The following is an 18,382-nucleotide window of genomic DNA, read 5'->3' as shown; positions in this document are numbered from 1 at the left end:
ATACATTCTTTTGACCACCGGGACCAAGTATTTTATCATAATAATACGAAGCTACCAATTTCTATCTTCCCAGAGATTTTCTTCATCTTGAGAGCACGCATGAACTCATGCAGTTCAATGTAAAAAGACTGTAACACGCTGCTGTCCGCTTTTCTCAAAATGCATTCTGATTTCTGGCCATATGGGGATTGCAAGTGAAGGTTGTAGACAAAATAGGATATCTACCCCACTTCCATACCGCCATTCCATCATTGTAGAAGGAAGAAACGCGCGGTTCCAACTTCATTTACAATTGTTATTGTCCTGTGGCCGGCTTTCAAGATGGTGTTAGAATGTGGCCCGGTGATATGACCACTAAATCTCTAGTTTGACTTGTTATTTAAAAAAAAAAAATTTATTCCTGATTTTTAATTATTATTTTTTATATTTTTAAAGTAATTTTTAATTTATTTTATTTAGATTTGATGATTGATCTTTTAATTACTATTTATTTTATTTGAAATAATTTATCAAATTTAATTTTTTTTCGATTTTATCTTTCTTTGATTTTTTATTTTGTAAGATTTGGTTTATATTTTTTTATTACTATTTGTTTTATTTAAAATAATTTTTAGAATTAAATCTTTTTATGATTTCATTATCCTTTAGTTTTTTTTTTCCTATTAAATTTGATTTTTATTCTTTTGATTGCTTTTTGTTTTTTTACTTTGGCAAATTTTTTAAATTGATTTTTTTTTCTGATTTCATTCTTCAACATTAAATTGGTTGGGGATTAACCTTCTTAATTGAGTCCGAATTTAATATTTCACATGTTACGAGTTTAGAAGATTAACCCAGGTTTTAGAGGTGAACCCCCTTTTTATGCTCATGTTTTTCATGTTTTATCTTTCAATGTTTATTTAATTAGATATCAATATCTATTTTTTTTGCAGATTTTAAAAGTGACCCATGGCCCATTGATTTAAGATTACTTGACGCATGGCCCATTGATGAAAGAATTTGAATTTATAGTTAATAGTTTTGGTATATTGGTCATGTACTACATTCTTATGAACAATCTTATTACAATTATAGTTATAATAAAAATATTTAAAAAATATATATAATTTTTTTAAAATAAAAATCTCACGAAACATAAGATACTTCTTCACGAACTCAAACACAAGCTTGAGCTCATCCCTTTCTTTATCTTTTTGTGTAGTTGGTGCATCATTGGACTACTTTAAGAAGTTAACTATAGAAATTTAGAGAAGTATAATCTCTCAATCATAATCACATTGATGACAGAGTTACAAGTATGTATGGACTAGAATCAGTTTCTAACATGGCAGCTACTAGATTTGATTCTAAAATTACGTGATCATCTAAACTAGACAATAAATATAACATATATAAGGTAATGTAATTATTACATGATCTTGAATATTGTCTCTTGATACTGCAGTATCTGCACTATTAATTTTTAGTATCCATAGTATCTGCATCATTAATTTTCAGTATCCGTATTATCTGCAAGGATCTACAATTTATACTATAATAATTATTACAAGATCTTGAATATTATCTCTTGATACTGCAATATCTGCTCATTAATTTTCAGTATATATAGTATCTGCACCATTAATCTTCAATACCTGATATTGTAATCTTGAAGATTAACTCCATCTTCTTCTATCTGTAGAGTCAGGTTTTAGGGGTTGGTGGCGAAATTGAAGCCTCCAAAGATGTCGTATTGAGCATAATGGTCCTCGTAAATTTACATTTAAGATTGAACTTCTCTATTCTTATGTAGGTATGATCTAGTAAGCCTCCAAACTATGTTGCTTGGCTCCCTAACCACGAGTTCCTGCTATATCATTATTTGACTGGCCATTAGACGAATCATCTAAATTTAGTTGAGCTCAACTGTAACAATCCAAACTTAGGGAGACAATCCATTTATCTCTTTGACAGAGAGTGGTCTTAAGTAGATTCCAGCCAGTCAACAATTTAGATTCCTCCATACTATATATAGCATCTCAGCTTACGTAATGAATTGAAGAACAGCTGTTTTGAATAATCACCACTTAAAAAAATTATTCAATCTTAACCCTTCATAAGGCCATGTATGTTTAGCACCAATTTGTGTACAACGACTGAGGCAGGACAACTGCGCGCATGAGGTTCTATACCATTCATGTTCTTAACAACAAGGACCTCCCTGTTCTTAACAGTGAGGGACTTGTAGGATCCATATTGCACTTAAAACTCTCTGGACCTCAGGAAAGTTTCGACTTAAAATAGCTGTGTTTACTATTTCCGTTTTATGTGCAACAACTTCAAGCTTCCGGGATCTCTTGGGATTCTTTTGCTTATAAATATCTCGATCAGGCCTAAAAGCTCCAACACTTGTATGTATACAGATAAAAAGGGAGAAAAAAGAGAGAAGAGGAGAGAGGGGGGGATAACGTAATTTATATCTCTATACAGAGAGAACACCAGGAGTTTGCACTTTGTATAGAGATATTATCCTTGGAAGGAAACGATGGAGAGAAGAAGGAGTGGTGGAGATCATGGAGAGAATTACACAAACCCTTTTGATGGAGAAGACCAGGTCTCTTCCGCTGATGAGAAAGAGGAGGTTATGGTTGAAGAGGGATTCAAGGACACAGAAGTTCCTCCATGGGCAAAGCAAATTACTTTGAGGGCCATGTTAACAAGCCTGGTTTTGAGTATTGTGTTCAATTTCATTGTTTGCAAGCTTAATCTCACAACTGGTGTGATCCCTTCACTTAATGTTGCGGCCGGCTTGTTGGGTTTTGCCATCCTTAAATTCTGGACTTCATTGCTTGGAAAAGCTGGATTCTTGAAGCAGCCTTTCACTAGACAAGAAAATACCGTGGTGCAAACATGCGTGGTTGCCTCTTCTGGCATTGCATTCAGCAGTATGTTTCTACGTGCCCTTTTGTTATTTATTTGTTTCTTTCTGTGTTTTTTTTTCCATCATCTTTCATCGTAGATCACATTAGATGCTATCGCTTTTGACCGAATATCACCTTCCTCATTCACTAACAGCACGATTGGAACCAAATCTTTGATAAAAATAGACGAATAAAATCAGGTCTTGGAGTTCCAAACACCTGTAAATCAATGGTGATTTCAGATTGTGATGATAAACATTAAATGCTGCATGATTGTTTGTGGACAACGAATGTAAATGTTGGATGTTTTAGTTGTTCCTTTATTGATTTAGATCTTGATGGGATTTTTGTGGACCAAAACTTGAAAAAAATCTCATTCCATTTAAATCTTTAATTGTTGCTTTCTTGTTGATATTAGGATTATGAAAAGCAGTGTCTACTAATAAAAAAGAATCCTAGAGAATGATTTTCATAAAATCCCAATGTATTCCATCTTGTTCTTTCAGTTCTAATTTTGATCAATTCTCTATAATTTTGTGGCATAATAACTGTTAGGTGGGACTGCAAGTTACTTGCTTGGTATGACACCAAGGATAGCTAATCAATCAGAAGGAGGGAATACACCTGCAAACATGAAAGAACTCCATCTTGGTTGGATGATTGGATTTCTGTTTGCTGTGAGCTTTGTTGGCCTGTTCTCTATTGTGCCTCTGAGGAAGGTAACGATTAAATACAGTAAATTATGGTTTGTTTTTTAGTTAGTATTTATTTTCTTTTTATTATTCATCTGATATTCTTAAATTAATCTTGCAGCTGATGATCTTGAAGTACAAGCTAACATATCCTAGTGGAACAGCCACTGCATACCTTATCAACAGCTTTCACACACCTAAAGGAGCCAAGCTAGCAAAGTAAGCATTATTGAATGGTGAGATTGGGAAGGTGCGGTTGTGAATTCTATGGTATTATGTCGGTGATTGCTAACATTTTCTGATGCATGTACAGGAAGCAAGTTTCTGTCCTGTTCAAATATTTCGCCGGCAGCTTTTTGTGGGCCGGTTTCCAGTGGTTTTGGACTGCTGCAGATGGATGTGGATTCGCTAGCTTCCCCACTTTTGGACCCCAAGCCTTCGCTCGCAGGTAGGTCTTTCAGGGTCACTATTGCATCTTCGGTTCCGCACAACAGAGTGTGGGTGATTTATTCATGATCCTTTATACTGACAAGTTAAAATTTGTCGATCAGGTTCTACTTTGATTTCTCAGCAACATATGTTGGTGTTGGAATGATCTGTCCTTACATGGTAAACATTTCCTTGCTTCTTGGAGCCATCCTATCGTGGGGAATCTTGTGGCCAATTATTGAGACTAAGAAAGGTGACTGGTATAGCGCTGACGAAAAACCGTCAAGTCTCCATGGAATCCAGGGATACAGGGTATTCTTCCTTAATTCAAGCAGTTATTCTGCTATGGTCATTTTCTAGTTGGGCTATCGTGTTTCAGAAATTTTTAATCCTGTCATCCGTTTTTTCAGGTTTTTCTGGCTATTGCCACAATGTTGGGCGACGGTCTTTTCCATGTCATCTTCATGCTTTCCAAAACCACAATTAGTCTAATAACTAATATCAAGAAGAAAGACTCTGAGGTTCCTGGTTTTGGTGATGATGAGAACTCTAAGCTTGTGAAGTATGACGAAAAGCGTAGAACCGAATTCTTTTTAAAAGACCAGATCCCAAATTGGGTAGCTGGTGGTGGCTACATCCTTCTAGCAATCGTTTCTATCATTGCAGTGCCACATATCTTTCCTCAATTGAAATGGTACCAAATTCTGGTTGCTTATGTGATTGCCCCAGTTTTAGCCTTCTGCAATGCCTACGGATGCGGTCTTACAGATTGGTCTCTTGCCTCCAACTATGGCAAATTTGCCATCATCATCTTTAGTGCTTGGGTTGGCCTCCCGAATGGTGGTATCATTGCTGGTCTTGCTTCTTGTGGTGTGATGATGAGCATTGTCTCAACAGCATCTGATCTTATGCAAGACTTCAAGACAGGATACCTCACCCTCTCGTCTCCTCGCTCTATGTTCTTCAGTCAAGTCATAGGCACCGCCATGGGTTGTGTTTTAACCCCACTAGTCTTCTGGGTCTTCTATCAGGCGTACCCTGTCGGTGAGGAAGGTAGCGCCTACCCTGCACCTTATGGTGGAGTCTATCGTGGGATTGCCATGCTTGGTACTGAAGGTGTTTCTTCCCTCCCCAAGAATTGCTTTAAACTCTCCATCATATTCTTCTTCGCCGCCATGGTTATTAACCTTGTGACCGAGTTGTTAAGGAAATACGAAACCAAGTACAGAATCTACAGGTTCATTCCTAGCCCAATGTGCCTGGCAATTCCGTTCTATCTTGGTGGCTACTTTGCCATTGACATGTGTGTTGGGAGTTTGATTCTCTTCCTCTTGGAGTTAAGGAACAAGCAAAAAGCCAGTGACTTTGGCCCTGCTGTCGCATCTGGCCTCATTTGTGGCGAGTCTTTGTGGGGTATCCCAGCGGCCATTCTTGCACTTTCCGGTGTCAATCCTCCAATGTGCATCAAGTTCCTAACAGCTGCTGTTAATGACAAGGTTGATGGCTTCTTGAGTGGTTAATGGCGATGTTAAAAACGGGTTTATGATCATATTTTGACTCTGCAGGATCCGTTTCACTTGTTGTAAATATTGCAGCAGCTCTCTTCTTCTTCATTTATCACCCTTTCTGTAGTTATAGCTCCTTTCTAAATTAGACAGATGTTCTTCAGTTTTCAGTTTCACAAGTGCTTTCAGTTTTCAGTTTCATGTGTGCTAGCTGCCTACAATTTAAATCATGCAGTGGCCTTTCTTTGCCTTTATTTGAAATTAGATTTGTATTTTTAAGTGAAATATTAAGCATTGCTTCCTTGTTCGATTGTCCTCGAATTCTAACGAATAGAATATAATTAAATTCCAAAAGAAAAATAAGATATGAAATTTACCACTAGGTATTCTATTATTTCTCTCAAAAAAATAATATTACTTCTTATAGGTCACTTGTATGGTAACTTGAAGTTCAAATTTAATTCGTATTTAATTACAAAAGACTCTTTTTTTATCTCTTAAATAATATTATTTTTCTTCTTCAAAGTAAAAAATAATTTAAGAAAATATATATTTCTCAAGTCTTTAGCTATCCTTGTAATTTTAAGATATCCTAGGGGTTTACTGTAATTTAACCTCATATTTATTCTTTAAAATAACTATTTAGGGTGGTTAGTTTAATTTAAGGATTAACATAAATAAAAATATTAGATCCATGTTTATATTTAAAATAGATTGTTTAAGAGTGTGTTTTGGTTGTAATTTAAAGTATATTTTACTTGAAAATATATTAAAATAATATGTTTTTTTAAAAAATTATTTTTAATATTTACACATCAAAATAATATAAAAATTTAAAAATAAAGTTTTAACCGGTTCCCAAACCTTTACAACATTGATAGACCCGGATTTTATGTACTTCGTATCGGACCATGTCTCTCGCTGGGCTGCAATTTGCTAAGCCTAGCAGGCTCAACCGAGGCTGAAGAAGGAAAAGGCATTCCACGCCTAACGCAGGGAAGAAGACAAACTAAGACTAGCAATAGGCCCAACAGGATCAGCCAGTTAGCCTAGTTTAATTTCCTGTTTAATTTTTCGTGTTAAAAATATTTTTATTTTTATTTTTATTTTTTACTTGAAATTAATATTTTTAAATATTTTTAAATCATTTTGTTGTGCTGATGTTAAAAATAACTTTTTAAAAATAAAAAATAAATTATTTTAATATATTTTAAAATAAAAAATATTTTTAAAAATAATTACAACTATATTTTCAAACATATTTCCGCCAGCCAGCCAGGCTTATGCTACAAGGCACGAATAATTCTAAGGGTTGGCAACTTCAACAGTGAGAGGAGGAGGAGAACCCTCGTCCCAACCGCACCCTAGAGCCCTAATCGGACCCTAGGCTCCAATAGAAGGATGGTAACCAAAAAAAAAAAAAAAACCACAAAGAGAAGCTCCAAGTTATAAATACCTGCATACTTGCTTGAATTTTCAATCTGCAAAACCAAAGCATTTTTTAGACGCCACCCTAAACCATGGTGCTAGCCACCCTGAACCATGGTGCTAGCCACCCTCCTCCTGTTATAATCACCGTATTATTCCTCGACGGGAGTTCCATGATTTGCAGTAATTAGCATGGGCACCTATCTCCAGCTTTTACATCACATGTTAGTTTTTGCAGTGATTAACAATACACGATAACAGCAGTAGTGCAGTCAGGATTTTTTAAATGAAAAAAAAAATTATTAATAAATACTTGATATTATATATTATATAGATATGTATTATATAGAAAAATTAATTTGAAATATATATATTAATTTATATCAAATAAAATTAATAGAAAAATATTTTTAAAATGAAAAAACTAACTTGAGTTAAATTTTTTTTTCACAGTTTGGTTTTTTCGGTTATTTTTTTATTTTCTTGATTTAATCAGTTTTTCAGTTTTTTTCTCAACCCTAAAGTTAACAATAGCTAATTTGGATTAATTGATAACCAAAAAAAAAATCTGATAAATATTATTAATATTAATATAAAAGGAATTGAAGGAAAAAAAAAGATTAAAAGGGCAAATTTCCTCTTCATTACCCTACATGGCTTCGCTACTGCACAAAACTAACTTTCGGAAAAGATTTTGGAGATATTTAAAAGTATAATTGTGGTTGTTTTTTTAAGTATTTTTTATTTAAAAATATATCAAAATATTTTTTTTATCTTTTAAAAATTATTTGTAATATATGTAAAAAAATATTTTTAATTATTTATAATATTAAAAACAAATTTTATCTCATGACATCACCCACCTTCTCTTTCCTGTCTTTTCCTCCGTCTTCTTCATTGCTTTCTTCAACATTAATTCCTCTTTTGGTTATCATTGCCCTGACTTTCTTTAGCTCCATAATGGTTTGACTTGTTTTTTTGGCATTGATTTTGTTGCTGTAAATTTGTTAAGATAGGCCAAGTTTCCTTACTTTATGGACTTTTGAGTTTTCTTTTGACTTCATGTCTTCATCATGTATATATATTTTTGCTGGATTTTTTACCATACACGAGAAAAGTAATATTAAAAAAATATTTGAAAATGTGGTTCAAATCATATTTTTAAAATTTTTAAAATTATTTTTTACTTAAAATAAAATTTTTTCATGTTTTCAATTGTTTTGATGTGATTATGTTAAAAATAATTTTTAAAAATTAAAAAATATATATTTTAATACATTTTTAAACGAAAAACACTTTGAACTGCCACTTCTATCACAATCATAAATAGACTTTAAGGTGAAAGTAATTGAGTTTGATTTATATGGAATGTTTAAGGTATGATCTATAGGTTTTGGAGAGTTGGTTTGGGTTAAGAGTTGTGAAATTAATTCAGTAAATATTGGTTTGAAAGGTGAAAATTGCTAGGGTTTTGATAAACTCTAGTTAAAAGGATCAATGTAGTAATTTTTCAGGTATAATTTGATACAAGAATTTTCAAGTTTCATAAAAAAACGTGTAATATAGGAGAGAAGAAATGGTTTTGACTTTTGAGTCTTGACTATGGCAGCATAGCACACAACACGCCCGAAGTTGCTAGTGAGAATTGAAAACTATGAACAAATATCACTTTGATCCCTTGAGTTTGAAAAGTGAGAATGTAATCCCTAGAGTTAAAAATCATTCATCTATGCTCCTAATAGTTATATTAGATTTACATATTGGTCCTTGGTGATCAATGATTACAAAAGAAAAGCAGTTTATAGGTCTTGTAAAATTTCTAGGATTTTTTTCCTCAACATTCCAATGAAAAAACTTTGATTGAAAGATTTTTTTAACAAATATATATATTTTTATTTTTTCTAAAAATATATATATAAATAATTAATTAATATGATATATGTTTGTTTATATATTCTTTAAAATACTATATTTTATGTCATTTTAAATAAATATAAGGTTCTTTATAACAAAATTAAATTATTTATGTAATAAAAATGATATTTAAACTGAGAGCAAAATAGTTGTTAATTCAAATTAATTCTAAATTTATTTAAAATAGAGTTTAATTACATGGTTTATGATTTTATTTTCAATATAAAAATTATAAAAAATTATAAAAATAATAATAATATATGTAATTGAATTTAATTACGGTTACAAACGTATTGTAAAAGAAATATATATTCCAGCCCACACGAAATAAACTTGATGGGCCAAGCCCATTTCTGTCATTGAACAAGTTTCGAACTCTCTCCCCTACATACACAAAAAAAAAAAAAAAACACCGTATTAATAGTCCTCATAAATCGCAACTCTCTTTAGCCCAAAACCTCTCCTCTCTTCTCTTCTCCTCTCCTCTCTCTGAAATCAGCGGCGATGGCAACAAGCGTAGTACCAGCGGGGCGCAGCGCGCGGAGGGCGGCGGCGGAGGATGAAAAGCTGGTGTTTGAAACGACGGAGGGAGTAGAACCTGTGGCAAGTTTCGATGAGATGGGATTAAAAGAAGATTTATTGAGAGGGATTTATAATTATGGATTTGAAAAGCCATCAGCAATACAACAAAGAGCTTTAATGCCGATAATTAAAGGCCGTGATGTTATAGCGCAAGCTCAATCTGGTACTGGAAAGACTTCTATGATTGCTCTTACTGTTTGTCAGCTCGTTGATACTGCTAGCAGAGAGTAAGATTTTGCCCTTTTGTGGTTTTTTTTTAAAAAGCTTTGATTATTGGAGATTTTGTGATATGGGTTTTTTTATTTTGTGTAATTATGTTAGAATTTGTGTTTGATTAGATGAGCCCTAATTTGTTTTCCTAGATAATTAGGGTTGTTGTTAACACTAATTGTAGAAATACTTGATTTCTCTTAGACGTGCAATGGGACTTGAAATTGCGTTTTATTACAGAAACCCTGATTTTAAAAGACATATTTGTAGACTGCTAAGGTTGGTGTTTTCACCAAATTTTGAATTCCCCGGTTGTTTTTTATTGTGGACTTCGTTTTTCATGTGTAGTAAAATCAGAGATTTCACCGAAACCTAATTTTTGGGATCCCAAAGTTTTTTAACAAGGTTATGTTATTGTTGGGTGATTACGTCAGAGATTATGTTTCATTAGGCAAGCCCTATTTTTAATGTGATAAATTTTGAATAGCATTAACGGATATAATTTTAGATAGCTAAGGTTTTGCTTTTCCTGACTGTAGAAATTAGTGGGTTTTTTTTCCCTCTCTAATATGGGTTTTTTCTGTAGTCATGTTTGACAAATTATTTTTAATGTTAAATGTCATTGTTTTTATGTATAAGGTTTTTGTTTGTTCTCCTCTAAGTTGGTTGTTCGATGTTATTGTTTATGCTATGCTGTTTCCAAGTGAACCCTAATTCCGCAAAATCCAAGATTTGATTTGTCCCTTTCTCTTGTTATGTTTTTTTGTTAGGGTCATGTGTGCTGAAGTTTTTCAATGATTGTAGAAATTATTGGTGTTTTTTCTCTCTCTCTAATATGGGTTTTTTCTGTAGTCATGTTTGACGAATTATTTCTAATGTTAAATGTCTTTGTTTTTATGGATAAGGTTTTGTTTGTTCTACTATAAGTTGGTTGTTTGGTGTTATTGTTTATGCTCCGCTGTTTCCAAGTGAACCCTAATTCTGCAAAATCCATGATTTTATTTGTCCCTTCTCTTGTTATGTTTTTTTTGTTAGGTTCATGTGTGCTGAAGTTTTTCAATGATTTTATCCAAAGTTTTTAATGTTTTCATGGTTAAGTTGTTTTTGGTATTGTTCTGATGGCAATTAAGCTTGATACAAAACAACCTCCAAGATTGTTCAAGTTGAAAACATGAAACTTTAGTCTTATTGTAGTTGTTGCAAGTAATTAAAGGACTACTGGTTCTTCTTTTTGAGGTTGGTTTCAGGTTGACATTGCAGTTTATGTCTCTGCCATGCTTACGTTGGCTTGATTTTACAGGGTCCAGGCATTGATATTGTCACCTACAAGGGAACTGGCAGAGCAGACAGAGAGAGTGATAACTGTAATTGGTGAAAACATTAATATACAAGTACATGCATGCATTGGAGGAAAAAGTGTGGGCGAGGATATTCGAAAACTAGAACATGGAGTTCATGTAGTTTCTGGGACTCCTGGCAGAGTCTGTGACATGATCAAGAGGAGGTCATTACGCACAAGAGCCATCAGAGTACTAGTTCTTGTGAGTTTGATGATTTCATCCCTTAAATGTCAATTTGCTTTGCATTTGTTTGTGCAGTCCTTAAAGGTATAGCATGGTAATCCGTGCCTTGAGGGATTACTGGCTGAATTTTGTTCTAATATTTGTCTGCAGGATGAATCTGATGAGATGTTGAGCAGAGGGTTCAAGGATCAAATCTATGATGTGTACAGATATCTCCCACCCGAGCTTCAGGTGTGTGCTCTCTCCATATTTTTGTAATATATTGATTTTTTTATCTTAGCGAACTACTGGTCCCATCAATTTTTTTCTGTCAAGTTATTTTGTTTTGGCTCGCTTTCCCCACCCCTCCAACTTATCAAAGAAAACGAGGAAAATAATTTTATTAAACTAGTTTAGTAGTCAGTAGCCTATCCTCATTTAACTCTGCTCACATCTTTCTCCCTGGTGTTTTGTATGTAAACATTAAATTTTGTACATCTATATGGGATGATCATAACATTTTCATTGGTGAAAGTGCATTAGTTACTAGTTACTGCAAGCAGCTTTTGTCATGCTGGTGTCAGTGTAATCTTGTGCTGATGTTATGTTTAATTGTGCATTCTTGCATAATAGGCAAGCTTATAGCTATTGGTTATGAGCCCTGCTCTAATTTGTGATTACTATTGCAGGTTGTCTTGATTTCTGCTACTCTTCCTAATGAAATTTTGGAGATTACTAGCAAGTTCATGACAGATCCTGTAAAGATTCTTGTGAAACGTGATGAGTTGACTCTGGAGGTAAGCAATTATGTGAGCTTTATATAAACTTGCAATGGATGCAAAGCTGGTATTTGATGAGAACTTCTCCTTTTATTGTGTTTCTGTGGTGATAGGGCATCAAGCAATTTTTTGTTGCCGTGGAAAAAGAAGAATGGAAATTTGAGACTCTGACTGACCTTTATGATACTCTTACCATCACTCAAGCTGTTATTTTCTGCAATACAAAGCGAAAGGTAAAGCTTTATCTTATATAATTTCCTTTTTGATAGCAGTATCTTATGAAAAATTCCCTTCTTGGGTGTTATCATCTTGAAATAGAAAGTAGTTGATCATGGAAAAAGTCAAGGCGATGAAAATGCTGATTTTAGACATTCTATACTAGCATCAACACAAAGCAATTGGACTGTGATCTGATTGCACATTATTGAATGATACATGGACTGTGCTCTTATTTGGCTGGGGCTATGCATATTGTCTGTACGGAAGGTGTTAGGACAAAACCAGTTGCTTAAGAATGTGAGATGCAAACTTATTTACAGAAACCATCATTTCAATGTCAAAGTTATTCACTACATCTCTTGAAGCAGAATGACAAAAGGATGTTCTTCATAGTTCCAATACCTATTTTCTGCTCTATGTAAGGAAACTGGGATTTGATGTGTGATTGTGTATTAAGGCACAGAAATTGAGGGAAACTAGGTTTTCATGCTATTTAAATTAGTAAAGGAAAAGATATCTAGTTTAGTAATGGATGTTTACTGTGTTATGGGTTGGCTGTCCCTTGTTTTCAATTTTTGTGCCTGCTTTCGAATGATGTTTTTATTTTTTTTTATTTTTTTTGTTGAAAAGTAATCTTAATAGTTTTCTACCTTTTGGGACAGGTTGATTGGCTAACTGCCAAGATGGTTGAATTTAACTTCACTGTCTCATCAATGCATGGCGACATGCCTCAAAAGGAGAGAGATGCAATTATGTCTAATTTCCGGTCTGGTGAAACTCGTGTACTGATCACAACTGATGTTTGGGCTCGGGGGCTTGATGTTCAACAGGCAAGTTCCCTGTCTTCCTCTTCATCTATAGTGTCTTCATTGGATGCAGTTATTTCATGTACATGATGCTTTCCTTTCCTGAAATGAAAAGAATTGATGTTAAGATGGGAGTTTAATGCCTTTATCATCTCATATTGCCTAATTTAGAGGTTGATGGTTTGACTGAGGTTGGAAAGACCAAATTGTGCTGTTCCTTTATTTTTTTCTTTTATTGCTATACCATTTCATTGGCTCTGTTGTTACTGCGCAAGTAAAATGTGTTTTCACACTTGCATTGACCACTGAAATAATGATATTCATTTTAGCATCATCCTAATGCTGTGTAATAATAGGGAATTCTTAAAAAATCTCTTGTTAACTAGTTAATGCAACATCGGTGAGCTTGCTTTTTCATAATCTGATTAATTTGGGGTTGTTTTTTTTTTCATTCTTTTTGGTCAGTCTTGCTTTCATTTGTAGATTGTTTTTTTTATTTGTATTCAGAAAGGGCAAACTGCTGTTTGGTTTTATCTTATTCATACTGTCTGCATTTATCTCTTCAGGTTTCTCTGGTGATTAACTATGACCTTCCAAACAATCGAGAGCTTTACATTCATCGAATTGGTCGTTCTGGTCGTTTTGGACGGAAGGTATATGTTTGGTTTATAAACTTCTGCTATGAGATGCATCCTTATAACATGAACTGAACTCTCTACAAAGAAAAGACTTCACTGGATTATTGTTTCCTAGGTCTAAACACCCTTTGATTTTCGTTTGAAGAGATTCTACATCGTGGATGCTCATCCCTGCTGCTAGTATTGCCTTTTGATGACCACCCTTTGCTAGCTGATTGTTTAATGTCAATTAAATTTGTTTTGTTGGTTTGCAGGGTGTTGCTATTAACTTCGTCAAAAGTGATGATATCAGGATTTTAAGAGATATTGAACAGTATTACAGCACCCAGATTGATGAAATGCCTATGAACATCGGTGATCTGATATAAGACATGCAGTGATTGATGTTATTTGCCCGTGGATGGTGTTCGTGTTGTTGTGTGGTTTCCCATCTTTGTGATGAGCTTGTACACTAAAGCTTGGCGTTGTTTAAATTGTGGGTGGTTTTGTGTGACAAGAAGAATGCTAGATTAGCTTAACTCGTTTGATGAGATTGTGATTAAGATGCTCTCTTATTGAATTTATACACTAGATGGATTGTATGTTGATGAACTAATTTTTTCTTTAGTAATTTATGAACCTTTTTTTTCTTGCTTGTGAAATTCTTTTCCCCAGTATCCCTCAACCAGTACTCCATTTGCTTCCCAATAATGGAAGGATCAATTGAAACCGAGTTTCATTTGAATGTTGATTCATTTTGTTCTTATACTTGTTAACCATCCACGATCTCTCCAGTGAAAAATGGACGATATTTCCAATTTTGGTAATGCAAACCCCAATGAGACTCCCCGAAAAAGAACTCTCAATGGTCATGACCCCAGATGCGAGTGCTATTCCATAAACATATGATATGATATCTCTTCACGTTTCGCTTGCAGAAGAATTTGAATTCCCAGCAATATTCTTATGGAGCCGCCACTATATAAATTTCCAATGAGGAACGCTTATATTAGTAACTTCTCTCCTTATGGTTGCAGAGGTATCTGGGCGTGGAAGAGAGTATGGAAATCTAGACTCCATTCCTAGAATTTCACAGAAGACAGTGAGAAAGTAGGTTGGATCTCTTGCACCTAATGAAGGCGCTGCTTCCACATCTGGTATTGCATCTCAAACAGCATCTGGTGTACTGTCTGGTTCGGGTGTTCTAAATGCTAGACCTGGGAGTGCAACATCATCTGGGTTACTTTCCCAGATGGTATCAACTATGAATGCAGAGGTTGCAAGGGAATACCTGGAGAAAGTGTCAGACCTGCAGGAGTTTTCTCAAGCTGATACAGCTGTAAAATCCTATATGTGTAGCCAAAGCTTGCTCAGTCGTCTTTTTCAGATGTTCAGCAGAATTGAGCCCCCTATTCTTTTGAAGGTGCATAAGAGAGTGCTCTACCAGCTTCGAGCTTAAACTTGTTGGAGTGATTTTATTATGCTGTCTCACTTTGCTGCTCTTTTTTGATATCCAGATACTTGACTGTATCAATAACCTGTCAACTGAGCCGAATTGCTTAGAGAATCTTCAGCGCGCAGACACAATTAAGTACCTGATCCCAAATCTTGAACTCAAAGATGGGCCTCTTGTAGATCAAACATGACTCATGCATCACGTAATTCAAGAGAGCAATTGAGGGCTCATGGTGGATTGGATGTATACATGAGCCTGCTCGATCATACGGTTTGGTCAGTGACAGCATTGGACTCTATTGCTGTTTGCTTGGCTCATGACAATGACAACCGCAAAGTGGAACAAGCATTGCTAAAAAAGGATGCAGTTCAGAGATTAGGGAAGTTTTTCCAATGTTGCCCAGAACAACAATTTGCGCACATATTGGAGCCGTTCTTGAAAATTATAACGTATGAGCTTTCATTTTCATTTCTTAATTAACAATCTAGGCTGTGCTCGAGTTTAACTCACAAATGTTAACCTGTTCATCTATTAAATTGTGAAAAACTGGAATGCTGCAGATCCTTTGGGATGCGTGCTACTCAAATCATCCGCATTTCATTTGTATTTTTTGAAGGCAGGAAATCATCTCGGATAAATACGACGTTAGCTGTTAATGGCTTGACACCTCTGCTCATTGTGAGTCTGGACCATCAGGATGCTTAAACTAATGATGGTGGGTGGAATTTTGCAACCCATCACCGTCCCCTCTCGCGATAATGATACATGAGATACTTTATGATTAAATTTCATTAGATATTTTTCGTTTCATAAATCAAGAAGATGGTGCTTTTGTTAAGGGAAAGGAAATCACAGAGGTTCCAAGCTAGAGAGAAGTCTAGTTCCATGGCCCCATCCAAAAATCACTTTTAATAAAAATAAAAAAAATAAAACACGGAACACACGCCCTCACTTTTATCCAGAGGTCGCCTTCTCTCTCTCTCTCACGCACAAGCTCAAAGCTCAGAGATTCCTCCCCCTCCTCTTCTGCTTTTTCTCGCTTCCTCGCTGTAAGTCTCTCTCTTCAAGAAGAAATAAAATTCTCTCTTTTATTCTATTTATTTATTTGGCCGACCTTAACTAATTCAAGATCGATACTCTTTTTTTTTGGGAATAATAATAATAACCTAGATCGATCGGTAAACCCAGAAAGAAAGTTACTGTCTAAAAATTGAGAAATCCGTCTCTTGTTTAACATTTGGGATTTTCACTTCGGTCTGTCAAGGGCCGGGCTACTCCTTTGTTTCTCTTATCAACAATGACGCGCGCGCGCATATGTGATTTCTTTTATTCGTTTCTCCTTCTTCTTTGTGTTAATCTTATGTTTTAGGCTTTTTCTTGGGGTTTGTGTGCTTTTACTTGCTTAGTTTTCCTTCTCGTAAGGTGTCTTATGGTGGAGTTCGGCATGAGAAGCTGGGTTACTTTTAAACAATAAAATGAGCCAAGATGGAATTGTTTAATGATTTGTTGCGATCTAAATTTTAGTTTGTAGAGATGGGTTATCGGCTGTAGCATGGAAAAGGATGGAACTATTGCAGTTTACTGCAATTTTTTATTTTTTTTTATTTTGTAGTGTATGATCATTGAGTGAGGATGCTCTCTTTTTGCTTGATCAGTGCGTGGATTGGCTTCTTTTCCTTTCTTTCGAGTATCTGCTTTGTTGGGACTTTACCTTACCATGAGCTTCAAACAAAAAATGAGCAAAGATTTTATTCTTAGTTAATTGATATTGTCATACTGTAAAAGCAAGCTGACAATTTCTAGTTTTAAAGACGAGTGGTTGTCTAAAGCAATGAAAGGGGGTAGCGCTGTAGTTCAATGTCATAGTTAATCTAGTTTTTATTCTTATTACAGTATGACATAACTAAGTGGGGTTACTTTGTTTCTTAGCTTGATAACTGAAGAACTGAGCGGATGGCAAAAGGTTTGATATGGGCGACAGCAGAGGATTTGGCAAGGAACAGAGGACGTGTTATATCTCTTTATCGTCAGATACTGCGAAGTCTTAACTCGCCAAGTTTGCCTCTTAATTTAGCAGAAAGACTGGCTAAGAAGGCTGAAGTTCGTGCGATCTTTATGCTGGGATCTGAGGAGACATCAGTACACAACATTGAAGACCTTTTTGACACTGCTGAATATGCTCTCTCCATCCTCAAAAAAGGTGAGATCCCAAATACGAGGAATCCACTCTGAGGAGGGCTACCGCCTGACTGGACACTTTGAAATGCCTTGCTTGACAGTTACAAGGGATGTACACGAACAAAGAATTGTCTCAAACTATGACAGGTTTCTGTTCTAGTTTTCTTCAATTTTGTCCAGTTGGCTTATTGAGATGGGGGAACAGATGTTTTAGGTTGTCGATAAAACAAATGTTTGTTGGGATTAAGCTCAGTTAAGTTATTTACTCCTCGATGGACTGGAAATTAAGATTTGGATTCTTTGGGATCCTGCTGCACTACATCACAATTGGATAACTCAATCACTTTGGACCTCATGCTGAGTTCTCGTGGCTTTGCCTGTGAAAGCTACTGATGTATTCCAGATTAGGCTTTAGGCTACTTGCATATGTTTCTGGGTATAGTTCTTCAGCTAGATGTTAGAGATACTGGTACACGATGCAGGTGAAATTTGATTCTTCAAGTAAGGGACGCACTAAGGCTTCCAAACTCTAAGTTGTAGAGAAATTTAAAGAAAATTCTTTGGTATTTTATTAAATTTTATGGAAAAGATTACTAATTAATAGTTACCTAAATAATCCATTTTGAGCGTGGGATTTTATCCCATATTTGTATAACCCAACACTCACCTCCTGCTAAACCAAAGAGTGGTGTCAAAAAAAGGCAAAGGGTTTTCACTGGTACAAGATCATATAATATACGCTCATTCAATTCACAACTGAATGCTTGAGTAGCATCCGAGCTCGACATATCTCACTCTATTAGGAAATGTCAAGATGCTGATGGTTGCTATCTATAATATGGATTTAAATAAATTTTTTTAAAAAAAACCTAATAAATAAATATCATGGTGGGTAGAAATTTTTAAAATTTAAAATTCAGTCAATCGACTCACCTTATGTTTTATTGTAACTGAGTGTTTTATTATTTAAAACTTAATTTGTTTTTATATGTTTTGTTTTTTTTTTCTTACAATTAATTATTATATTTTAATTAATTAAGTCAAACTTAAATTATTTGTTGACAGGTTCGGAATTAAAAGCAGCAGCACTCACTTATAGCCCGTTATAGCAGCCGGCCCGACCCTGGAGTGAAAATCATAAAAGCAAGTCGCGGGAGGACCCGAA

At 34.8% G+C, this 18,382-nt stretch overlaps 4 protein-coding genes across 4 annotated transcripts; all 4 read left to right on the top strand.

Annotated features, from left to right (window-relative positions):
- Positions 1 to 2,524: 2,524 nt before the first annotated feature.
- LOC133694838 (probable metal-nicotianamine transporter YSL7) lies at positions 2,525 to 5,638 on the top strand. The gene is made up of 6 exons (XM_062116540.1): positions 2,525 to 2,924; positions 3,456 to 3,619; positions 3,714 to 3,811; positions 3,906 to 4,040; positions 4,144 to 4,333; positions 4,432 to 5,638. The coding sequence occupies exons 1-6, from the start codon at positions 2,525 to 2,527 to the stop codon at positions 5,539 to 5,541; spliced, it is 2,097 nt and encodes a 698-aa protein (XP_061972524.1). The 3' UTR covers positions 5,542 to 5,638.
- A 3,664-nt stretch (positions 5,639 to 9,302) lies between these two features.
- LOC133695113 (eukaryotic initiation factor 4A-3) lies at positions 9,303 to 14,238 on the top strand. Its single transcript, XM_062116930.1, has 8 exons — positions 9,303 to 9,677; positions 10,961 to 11,201; positions 11,334 to 11,414; positions 11,852 to 11,959; positions 12,055 to 12,174; positions 12,823 to 12,990; positions 13,533 to 13,619; positions 13,859 to 14,238. The coding sequence occupies exons 1-8, from the start codon at positions 9,373 to 9,375 to the stop codon at positions 13,970 to 13,972; spliced, it is 1,224 nt and encodes a 407-aa protein (XP_061972914.1). The 5' UTR covers positions 9,303 to 9,372; the 3' UTR covers positions 13,973 to 14,238.
- A 365-nt stretch (positions 14,239 to 14,603) lies between these two features.
- On the top strand, positions 14,604 to 15,721 carry LOC133693911 (MAP3K epsilon protein kinase 1-like). Its single transcript, XM_062115293.1, has 2 exons — positions 14,604 to 15,006; positions 15,101 to 15,721. The coding sequence occupies exons 1-2, from the start codon at positions 14,836 to 14,838 to the stop codon at positions 15,227 to 15,229; spliced, it is 300 nt and encodes a 99-aa protein (XP_061971277.1). The 5' UTR covers positions 14,604 to 14,835; the 3' UTR covers positions 15,230 to 15,721.
- A 174-nt stretch (positions 15,722 to 15,895) lies between these two features.
- Positions 15,896 to 17,536, top strand: LOC133693912 (uncharacterized). The gene is made up of 2 exons (XM_062115294.1): positions 15,896 to 16,088; positions 16,969 to 17,536. The coding sequence occupies exon 2, from the start codon at positions 16,993 to 16,995 to the stop codon at positions 17,269 to 17,271; it is 279 nt and encodes a 92-aa protein (XP_061971278.1). The 5' UTR covers positions 15,896 to 16,088; positions 16,969 to 16,992; the 3' UTR covers positions 17,272 to 17,536.
- The last annotated feature ends 846 nt before the right edge of the window (positions 17,537 to 18,382 follow it).

The sequence above is a fragment of the Populus nigra genome, chromosome 5 (assembly GCF_951802175.1).
Source record: "Populus nigra chromosome 5, ddPopNigr1.1, whole genome shotgun sequence".
Lineage (NCBI taxonomy): Eukaryota > Viridiplantae > Streptophyta > Magnoliopsida > Malpighiales > Salicaceae > Populus > Populus nigra.
Note: the sequence above shows the minus strand (reverse complement) of the source record. Positions and strands in the feature narration are given on the sequence as shown.

Coding starts and splice junctions, on each gene's coding strand:
- LOC133693911 (XM_062115293.1), top strand. CDS start 14,836: ATGGTATCAACTATGAATGCAGAGGTTGCAAGGGAATACCTGGAGAAA. Junction 15,007..15,100: donor AGCCCCCTATTCTTTTGAAG/GTGCATAAGAGA, acceptor TTTGATATCCAG/ATACTTGACTGTATCAATAA.
- LOC133693912 (XM_062115294.1), top strand. CDS start 16,993: ATGGCAAAAGGTTTGATATGGGCGACAGCAGAGGATTTGGCAAGGAAC.
- LOC133694838 (XM_062116540.1), top strand. CDS start 2,525: ATGGAGAGAAGAAGGAGTGGTGGAGATCATGGAGAGAATTACACAAAC. Junction 2,925..3,455: donor TTCTGGCATTGCATTCAGCA/GTATGTTTCTAC, acceptor AATAACTGTTAG/GTGGGACTGCAAGTTACTTG. Junction 4,334..4,431: donor ATGGAATCCAGGGATACAGG/GTATTCTTCCTT, acceptor CCGTTTTTTCAG/GTTTTTCTGGCTATTGCCAC.
- LOC133695113 (XM_062116930.1), top strand. CDS start 9,373: ATGGCAACAAGCGTAGTACCAGCGGGGCGCAGCGCGCGGAGGGCGGCG. Junction 11,202..11,333: donor CCATCAGAGTACTAGTTCTT/GTGAGTTTGATG, acceptor ATTTGTCTGCAG/GATGAATCTGATGAGATGTT. Junction 12,175..12,822: donor TCTGCAATACAAAGCGAAAG/GTAAAGCTTTAT, acceptor CTTTTGGGACAG/GTTGATTGGCTAACTGCCAA.